Source organism: Cyprinodon variegatus, unplaced genomic scaffold (genome assembly GCF_000732505.1).
Source record: "Cyprinodon variegatus isolate N-32 unplaced genomic scaffold, C_variegatus-1.0 Scaffold131, whole genome shotgun sequence".
NCBI lineage: Eukaryota > Metazoa > Chordata > Actinopteri > Cyprinodontiformes > Cyprinodontidae > Cyprinodon > Cyprinodon variegatus.
In genome coordinates, this window is record NW_015150584.1 from 613,590 (window position 1) to 623,450 (window position 9,861).

The following is a 9,861-nucleotide window of genomic DNA, read 5'->3' on the forward strand; positions in this document are numbered from 1 at the left end:
CTCTTTTTTGCTAACGACAAGAAGAGTATAATGAATGCATATCCCCTCTTTTCCCATCACTTGATTTAGCACTTCAATTATCTGATTTTCCTTTCTTTTTCTTTTCACTCTTCTTTTTTTTTTATCTGAACGTAACGCTCCTATTCTGCAAATCCAAATGTTCAATTTTCCGCCTGGGAGTGGGAGCCATTTATCTGTGTAATCTGTAGGCGTGCGTGTGGAAGGGAGAGCGTGCACCGCATCATATCTAGGTGTGTATGTATTTGGGCGGATCTGATAAATGTGAGTATAAGGCAGGAGTGAGGGAGCAGTGTGTGAAAATTAATTTAGATTACTAGACAATGTGCGATCATGAAGATACAACAAGACAGCAAGGTGCAATCCACTGCAGGGAAAAGTGAGCAACACTATTTGTCCTTTGAAATATTCATGGAGAAAAGGGGACTAATGTTTCCAGTGTGGGGATAAAAGGCTTTACCTGACAAAAAAAAATTTAAAACATAAGAAGTCATGGGGATTAATACATAAGAACCTTAGTGATTATGTTTTTGTTCCTTCATGACTTTTTGCTTAATGTACTCCCTAGGTTATTTACCTATGGTTAGAAACTTCAACTGCTCTCTTTATGTAGAGGACTTTTTTTTTGTGCAGCAATGGGTTAGAGCTGCATCGGGTGATCTATGCGTATCTGCATTAAAATGCTGTAATCTACCTTGAGAGTTTATTTATTCCCCCTAAACATCTCTACATGATGGCGATGGTAGCAGCATTATGTTGTGGGGAAGGATTTTCTCTATTCGGGGTAAATATGGGGCAATACAGCAAGAAAACTGGTCAGAAGCTTAAAATTAAAGGTGGACAACAATCAAAAGCATGCAGCTAGGTGTACACTGGATTGGTTTGGAGCAAAGCATATTCATATATGAGAATGGTCGTGTCTATATTGAACATTAAATTTAATTGAGAATCTAATGCAAAACTTTAAAACTGACGTGCATTGATAGTATCCGTCCAGTCGGAGTGATTTTGAGTTGATTATTGAACTGACTTTATATGGCTTAATGTTCATGAAATATTTTCAGGTTCTATTTCAGAATTTCCATAATACATGTTTTTTATCACCAATTTTCCAATAATGTTTGAACTTTGTTGCAACTTTGATAAAAAGTGGGTAGGTCAAAGAATTAGGACATCTCACTGCTGTATGTTAAAAAGTGTCCCAAATATCCTTTGTTCTATTATGTCCATGGGTTAATTAAAATCTGGAAATAAAGGCTTCAGTGGGAACAATACCTTCACCTTTGCTACTGGAGTTGGACTGTGTTTACTCTTCTGCTGAGTCGATGACATCAACTTCCTTTGATGTTGTTTGCCAATATTGATAATTACCTAAAAGCCCTTCCTAATACCACAAAGAAATGTCTTTGCATTTGAGTCGTTTCCCAAAATGGTTTGATATTTTTGCTTCATTAAAAGATTTTGAATGCCTTCGGCAGTGTCTGCTTTCTACCATCCAAGCTTAGATTATATAACCCTCACCGATGGAAGAACCAGCATCTTCTTACAGAACATACCTAAGCTGTGAGCCGACACCGAGCCCGTTTGACCAGGTTGCTGCTGAACCTTAGTCCGTATGATCCTGCAGAGGAAGAGAGGAGATATATATTAGTGTGTATAAAGTGTCTTGTGTGAGATCCTGAGTGACAGAGAGAACATGGCCCATCGTGGGACCAAAGCTGTGTGTGTATGTGTGTGTGAAGTGGCTTAGGCAGGCAGACATGGCAGAGGGGCCTCACACTTCCTGCTTGGTTGATCATGCAAGCCTTTTCTTCCTCTTTTATTTTTCATCCTTTCCTCCCCTTTTCCTCTCCTCTCAATAAATTTGCTCTGTTTTCATTTTCTTGTCTTTTGTGTCCGTTTCACCTTCCATTTCTTTTGGCCTGCCTTTTTCGCTCCCTCGTTCTTTCTCCTATTTCTCCATCTCTCCCTCTGTGTTGCTCCCTCTGTGCACTCAGGGGAGAGGGTTTGTCATTGTACCATCGTGTAGAACCACTGAGCTGCGGCCACTTCATACATATGGAGGCTGGGGCCCTATTTGCTATTCCCCTCTTCCACTCCCACACCAACGACGACACACAGATAAAACACACACATTTGTGTTGTTCCATGCTACGCCTACAATCTGCTGTTACAGTTTGATACCCGAACCCACAGATTACACAGAAAGTGTTACCTGTTGATGGAGCTGACACTGGGGACACTGTCATTGTCACAAACTCTCTCAGCCAGGAGCCTGTCCCGAATCTCCCAGGCAAACATGGTGGGATTTTGGCGTTTGTAATCGGCGATCTTGTCGACCACTTTGGGTGTAGCAACCTTTGGTTTGGATCCCCCGATTACCCCAGGGCGGATGCTGCCTGTTTCATAGTACCTGTGAGGGAAAGCAGAGGGAGGTTTACCGTAAGAGGTACCCTAACCCCTTAAAACTCTGCACATTTTATCACAATTAAACCAAAAACTTAAATGAGCTTGAAGAATATTCCTTTATAGATTAACATAATCTTATCGTTGCAAATACAGCTGCCAGCCTTTGTGAAGAGTCCTCTGATTTTCTTTCCTGCTTCTTCTGTAGCTCCATTCAGTTTCCCCTTAATGCTGATCAGCTTCCCCATCAAATTCCCCACAGGTAATGTGGTATGTTCCCATTGCATGACGGTGCCAACACCATGTTTTGGTTTGGGTCTCTGGGGTTTTTCTGGTGTGAATGTGCTTCCTGTTACAGAGAGGATCTTTGCTGCTGGCTGGGCCCACCTGTGTTTCTGCACATATGAGAACATTTCTCTATCAAGATGACTAGCGTACATATAAGGAGGCGATGGATCATCTCTCTTCGCCGGATGTTTAACCCTGATGGTATGCCAGCCAAATACCTAAATCAGGAATATCTTTCTGTTTAATCTGTCCTCTTGTAAATCATTTTAACTTGGATATTTTTTGTTCAAGAAAACCAGTGAACCTCAGTTCGTCTCCTATCTTTATGGAAAAGGACTCACCTGTGTGAAGCAGTTCTCTGTCTTCATTACCTGCCTGCCTGCTCTCCAGCATGACGTCTCTTACAAGTGCCAACACTCTCAGATCTCACACACACTCACCTGAACCTCTGGTCTGCAAAGCCTGCTGAATCAAATACTTACACATCCAAGCAACGTCTCCTTTATCTCTCAAGTAAGCCAAAGCAATCAGTCATCAGTTGTCATCAACCAACTCATTCCTGATCAGTCTCCCCTCAGACCAACCAGGAAGTTCATCTGAATTCCTGCAGTTCCCCACTACCAGATTCTTGTTGCTTTTTATACATAAAATGTTAAAATTCACTGGTTTCATGACAGTTTTAGGCTGAGGACTATCGCAGGTGATGCACGGTGTTAGTTTTTCGCTACATATTGTGTTCTGAGTCGCTCCATCAGATAGAATCCAATGACATGAGGTACTTTAACAAGAATCCACACATAAAGGGTTTTGAAAAAATAGAGCTTTATGTTGTTGCGGAGCTCATGTCTCATGTGTACTGCAAGCAGAGTTTCTGCTGGCAGTTTGTTTAAGGCCTTAATACTTATAGGCTGGTCTATTGTAATTCTTCACTATCAGGAAGTTCCCAAACTGTGGTTAGAAAGCCCTCATGATCCAAAATTCTGAAGCCAGATTTCTAATGATAATTAAAAAGAGAGATCATATTTCTTCAATCTTAGCTTCCTTTCATTTGCTTCCTGTTAATCCAGAATAGAAGAAAAATCTACCTTTTCATGTATAAAGCCCTAAACAACCAAGATCCATTTCATATCAGAGATCTGTTTTATTCCTTATGAACTGAGACTGTAAAGTGCCTTGAAATGACGTGTGTTGTTAATTGGAGCTATATTAATAATATAATTTGAAACTGAAACGAGTTGAAATTTTTACGCTGCCATATAAAACAGGTCAGCCCATGGATGGATGGATGGATGGATGGATGGATGGATGGATGGATGGATGGATGGATGGATGGATGGATGGATGGATGGATGGATGGATGGATGGATGGAAGGATGGCAGTCTGTTGTCTGATACACAAGAAAGACTTCATCAGGATGTTAAAACCCTTTGGAAAAAACATTTGGAGGAATGCAAATATTTTGATGGGGAGCAGACGAAATTCAGGCAACTGAAAAACTAATTTACTCTTTTACTTCCAAATGTAATTTTGATTTGCGTGATTTGATTTTTTATGTACCCGATTGTAAGTGTTGTTGATGTGTTGGGTTTTGTTTTAATGGTGCACTGTAACTTATGCTCTGTTTCGTTTACATTTTTCTTTCATATCTGAAATGCATTGCTTTTGATTTACCCTTGTTCAAGATGCAAGTTAGAAACCTAATGATCATTGCCAATCAATGCGCACATTGTCAAAGGCAACACTTATTATGATCATGTATGTCACTGATTTAATGCTATAAGTATTTCTATCACATTATCACTACAGGTTAAATATTCCGCAATCAAGTTTAGTTTTACCACTTAGAACAATACAGATGGAATAGACAAGAATCCTGATTGAGATGTTTTCTCTGGTCACTGGATATAAACCTACATGGAAAGTGGAAACATTGGCACAATGTGTACCAAACTTCAACTAAAACTTTGACATAACTTTTTGTTTTAGTGCAAATTTTCCACCAAATTTTCCAGTGTAGCTCATTTCTGTCTTGTTTGTGCCAGGTCTATGTCTGGCAGGATAGAGTAATTTATTTCCACGGCCACCAAATGCTTGATCAGCTGAATAGTCAATAAAGTAATGCAGCTAATTGGTCTTCCTTTGATATAAAACATTTACCAATTGGCAAAATACACAAAATGGAACATAATGTATTTTAACTGGAGTTTGAACTGGAATGTGTGCAATTAAATCTTAATCTGTCAGATTAATTGATTGATTGATTGATTGATTGATTGATTGATTGATTGATTGATTGATTGATTGATTGATTGATTGATTCATTCATTCATTCATTCATTCATTCATTCATTCAACCAAGTTAGAAGTCACCTAATTAGAGAATCGGGTCCCACCTAATTGTTGAAGATGAAAAGGAACATGAGTATTTTTCTTGGGCTCCATCGCACCCTTGTAATCGAATCACCATATTTGTCTTTTCTAACAAACCTGACAGTTTGAGTAAAGCTAGTGACCGTCTGTATTTATTATATATATATATATTTTTTTTAATGCTGTAAATTACATTTAACTCTCTCTTGCTTGTTACATAATTTCAAATCTGTCTGATTTAAATTGAGATATCTGTGTCAGCTAAATTGGTTAAAGTGAATGTATCACTCTCAAACAGGCGTGATACAATACCTCTGATACCTGACTTTATCTCATGGACGGCTTCCGTTACACATAGGCTACGTAGAAAAAGATTGCATCCTCTAGTGTCCTCCATGGCGATTTCATTTACTTGCAAAACGGGCATGAGGGCAGGGGATGGAAACATGGCGAGTGCACAACACAGCTTGCAAAAAATAAAAAGTGCTTCTTGAGGTGGGGGGTGCTTTGGCTGGAAGCTGTCAGTCAGTCTTAAATCTGCTGGTCTCCCTCCACTGTACGGTGGAGTAATCCTTTCCTTGAAGATGTGAGTTGCTGTAAATGTGCACCTCCTTGTCTTTCTCCCCCTCTGTGTGTGTTGCACTTTTTGACTCCTCACAGCTAGAGCATAAGCACAACTAAAGAGGAAAAAAGACAATCTATTTTCAAATGGAAAACGATTTAAATTATTCACAGCTGAATCATCGGTGAATAAACGAGCTTGGTTATTGATATCCTGCTCAACGATGAGCCGACGCACTCACTCACCCACACGCACACACTCGTAGCGGATGGGTGTGTGTGCGAGGGGTGGTAGAGTTGGTGTTTTTGTTCTGCTGGCACCAGAGAGACAGCGAGGAGAGGATAAAACAACCCTCCCACCCTCCCTACTTCCATCCATCCCTTGGTCCCTTCTCCTCCCCCTCACAGTAACGCTTCAGTGAGTTGAACGGCCAGGAGAGGGGAAGAGAGAAAGAGATAGAGAGGGAAAGACAGAAAAAAGGGAAAGGAAGGCATGAGAGAACAATGAACAACACATTTTTTGATATAGTTGAGGGTCGCTGTTGCTAATCCTTCCCCTCCGTCCCCAAAAATGGTCTCTCTGTCTCTCATTCATTTCTCCCCTTGCAGTACTCCACTCTCTTAACACGTCTTTTTCCTTTTTGATTGTTCTTCCATTTCTTCCATTCTTCACCTTGCTCACTTTTTTGTGGGGTAAGTGGTGGTTCAGAAATACGGTACAACTTTCATTTTGATGCTAATTCCCCCCAAAAAGTGATGAATCTTTTCTTTTTTACTATTGTCCACCTTTCTTTCTCTCCTTGGGGACAGAATGAGCAGGGATTTGCTCTTGAATTTAGCTTTGAAAAGCCAGACAGACACACAGAGAGAGGGAAAGAGAAGGGAGGTGAGAAGATTCACAGAAAAAAATTAAGACGGGTCAGGGAAGACTTATAGGATACAGAGAAGAGAGGGGGAAGGTGGAAAGTCAAGAGCAAAAATGAAGGCTGGTGTTTCTTAAAATGCAGCATATGAGTGCTGAAGAAGTAGTCTTAGAAAATAGATGCACTCTTTTTTTTTAAGTTTTCTTTAAGTTTCTCCACTGACAAGGTAAAATTTAGACGTTGAGTTGCCCTCATTCCTTTTGGAAAGATTATGGTTTGACATTAGTCTTTAAAACTGTGGATGTAGACAGTAGAGTTCTCACAACCCTGAACTTAGATAAAAAAATAGTTTAACTTTTTCTATCTTCTCTCCCACTCAATCATCATCTTAAATGATGAATTTAGGTCTAGGGCATAGGTATTCACAGTGTGTCCAAGTAAATATTTGAATGATTTCAAGAATAGAAAAATGTATATTTGCACCTGCATTACTGATATTTGATGCTGATGGACACTGCATTTTTAAGGGATATGAGTGTAATTTGAAATTTAAAAGGACATTTTTTGGTGAGTTCACAAAGTCTCACATTAATGAACTGTGTTTTTTTTTTTTTTTCATTCTAAGTTCATTGTTCTATAAAAGTCCCAAAACTAAAGAGCAGACCTTTAAACATCTACACATATGATTAAACCTGCCAAAATAAAACAAGCTTTTTACTAAGAAGGAATGACTCATGTTCAGGGACTTAGCCTTGAAAGAAGGTTGATTTACTGCTTTATAAACAATTTCTTTGTTAATTTGACTTTATGTGTTGGATTGTTACCCTACAAAAATATAGTTAATTATACTTTTGAATTTACTCAAATAGATTTTTGTAATAAACCTCAATTGTCTCAAAGAGGCCAAGATTCCATACACTCTAACAAGGTTCCCAGAGACTGAGGTGGTGATAAAGCCCCACAGCATGACACATCCTCCATCATACTTAAAGGTGGGTGTGAGGTGCTTTCCCAGTTTTCATTTTTTGTTTTCTGCTACACTCACACTGAGTCTTTGTTGCTAAAAAGCTCATTTGACCAAAGCACATCTTTCAGGTAGTCCAAGAAAAATTTTGCAAACTCTACATATTTAGATTTCTGACTCCAGGAAAAGAAATGCTTTGGCAAGGCCTTCCACGCAAACAGCTTTAAGTATATGATTTTTAATAGTTATTATGGAAAAGTCAGATTGAGGCCACTTCCACAAAGAAACCAATCTATAACATGTGTCATGATCTCAGCACCGATGTTGGTCTGATTCCTGACAAGACACGCCTGCTCAGCTTCACTCCATGCTCATTACTACTTATGTGATCCACCTGCACCTATCAGTATATAACCAGCCTTCTGACCAAATATCACTGCCAGATTATTTCAAGCCATTGGTGAGATCTATTCCAGCATTCTGATTCCTGACTTCCTGCCTGTTTGACTGACCTGATCTAACCCTGAGCCTGCCTGATCCCTGTCTGTTCCCTAACCTGGAACTGTTTCACGGCCTTGTCCTGGATTTCCCTCTGGCGCTTCATTGCACTCCTGATCACCTGGCTCTCACCCTGGACCTGACGATGGATTCTGGTTTGTCCTTCTGTTCTTCCTGCCCACTATCGTCTTTACCGTTCTGACGGATCATCCTAACTCAGCTTAGTCATTCTCTGGGACTTCCTGACCAGTGACAGCAGCATCAGCACTACTGTCAACTGGCTCAAACCTCATGGTTTTTCCAGTGCACTAAGAGAAGGTTGGTGACCATTACGTTTGCCGTTGATGCACATCTTAAAGATAACTTGGTCTCTAATCTTCTGTCTCAGTTTCCAGAGGATCCTGCCCTAGTCGCTGACACCACCTGCAGCAGTTTCGTTTCCATAAACTGTTTTAAACTTTCACACTGGTTGTCTGGTTTTGATTCTGGGTCCATCTGTTCTGATCATTACATCGTGTTGATTTTATACACAGGAAAACAGAAGCCATGGATTATTTAATGAATTTCTCAACAATATTGTGATATACTCTCAGAAGTACAGTACAATATACAGATGCTATTTACATAAATTTTAAAGCATTCAGGGCTCTTATATGTTTGCAACTGGATATTTTTGGTTAAAATTAGCCTACTGCCAAAAAATTGATAGCGTTTAAGTAACGTATAGCATCCTCAGCTTTGTCAGAAGGATTTCTCTCATCAAGAACTGTAGCACAAATATTAAACAGCAATGTTCAATGCTATAGAATATTAATTTTGTACTTAAAATGCACATCTTCTTCCCCATCAACCCCCAAGTTGTTCCACAGGTTGGGACAGAGGTAAAAATCTTTTGTACTGTAAATGTGTGTCTGCTTCTTACCTGCCCAATATCTTGCTGACGCATCCGTGGCTGACCCGCAGCTGCCTTGAGATGTCACAGGGTCGAACCCCTTGATGGGCAAGCTCTACTATTCGTTGTCGTACCACATCTGGAAGGGGTCTGCCATTTACAAACACGCCTCCGAGCTGGTTCACCCCACCATGTCCTGAAAAAGAGCCAACAAGAGTATGAGAGGGATAACTGTGAAGATGAGGCTGAGTGACATGGATAGAGGAAAGCCTGGGATTGTTTCCATCCGTTGGAGTATTTAGGGGCTGAAATGTTGAATCACAAAATTTTGCATAAGGATTTCAAATGGAAATGACAACAAGTGGATTGAATATAAATCATTTTTGGGGGGTTTATAGACATTGCTATTTAACCCGAATTTAAGCAAGAACATCTCTAATCAGAATAGCTTAAAAGAAATTCATTAACACTTAACTAAAACAGTTAGAAATTCAACTGATATTTAAAAGGCTCTTCCTCTACTCAATTAATTTCATTTTAAGTATTTGTATGAAAATTTCAATAATCTGGTTTGTCCTCCCATATGACTGAAAATTTAGAGTGGTAATAAACTTTTAACAACAAATATTTCTTTTTTCTTGACATCCTTAGCTAAGGTGTGCTCTTCATTAACAACAGCTGCCTATATCAACATCTTTAGATTATTTCTAGTTGAATTCTTAAGGTACGACTTTCACCAAATTAAAGCAGTTTTTGTGACAATTTAATTATTGTTTAACAAAACGTTTACACAATACTTTGCTTTATAAAAGATTTTAGGAGATGTTTCTTTGGAAATTTTTACGTTTACTCAGAAGAATGGTTAAAACAAATAACAAATGAAAGACATGGGTATAAATACGCTGGATGGATGGATGGATGGATGGATGGATGGATGGATGGATGGATGGATGGATGGATGGATGGATGGATGGATGGATGGATGGATGGATGGATGGAT

The 9,861-nt window shown here is 39.4% G+C and overlaps 1 protein-coding gene across 3 annotated transcripts in view; it reads right to left on the minus strand.

Annotated features, from left to right (window-relative positions):
• The window catches only part of pax5 (paired box 5), a 61,685-nt gene that overhangs the window by 34,442 nt on the left and 17,382 nt on the right, over positions 1–9,861 (minus strand). For all 3 annotated transcript variants that reach the window (XM_015376246.1, XM_015376248.1, XM_015376247.1), the window contains exons 2-4: positions 8,892–9,057; positions 2,234–2,431; positions 1,575–1,639 (exon numbers count right to left, since the gene is read on the minus strand). In XM_015376246.1, coding sequence (XP_015231732.1) covers positions 1,575–1,639; positions 2,234–2,431; positions 8,892–9,057 — 429 coding nt within the window. The remainder of the gene's footprint in view (positions 1–1,574; positions 1,640–2,233; positions 2,432–8,891; positions 9,058–9,861) is intronic.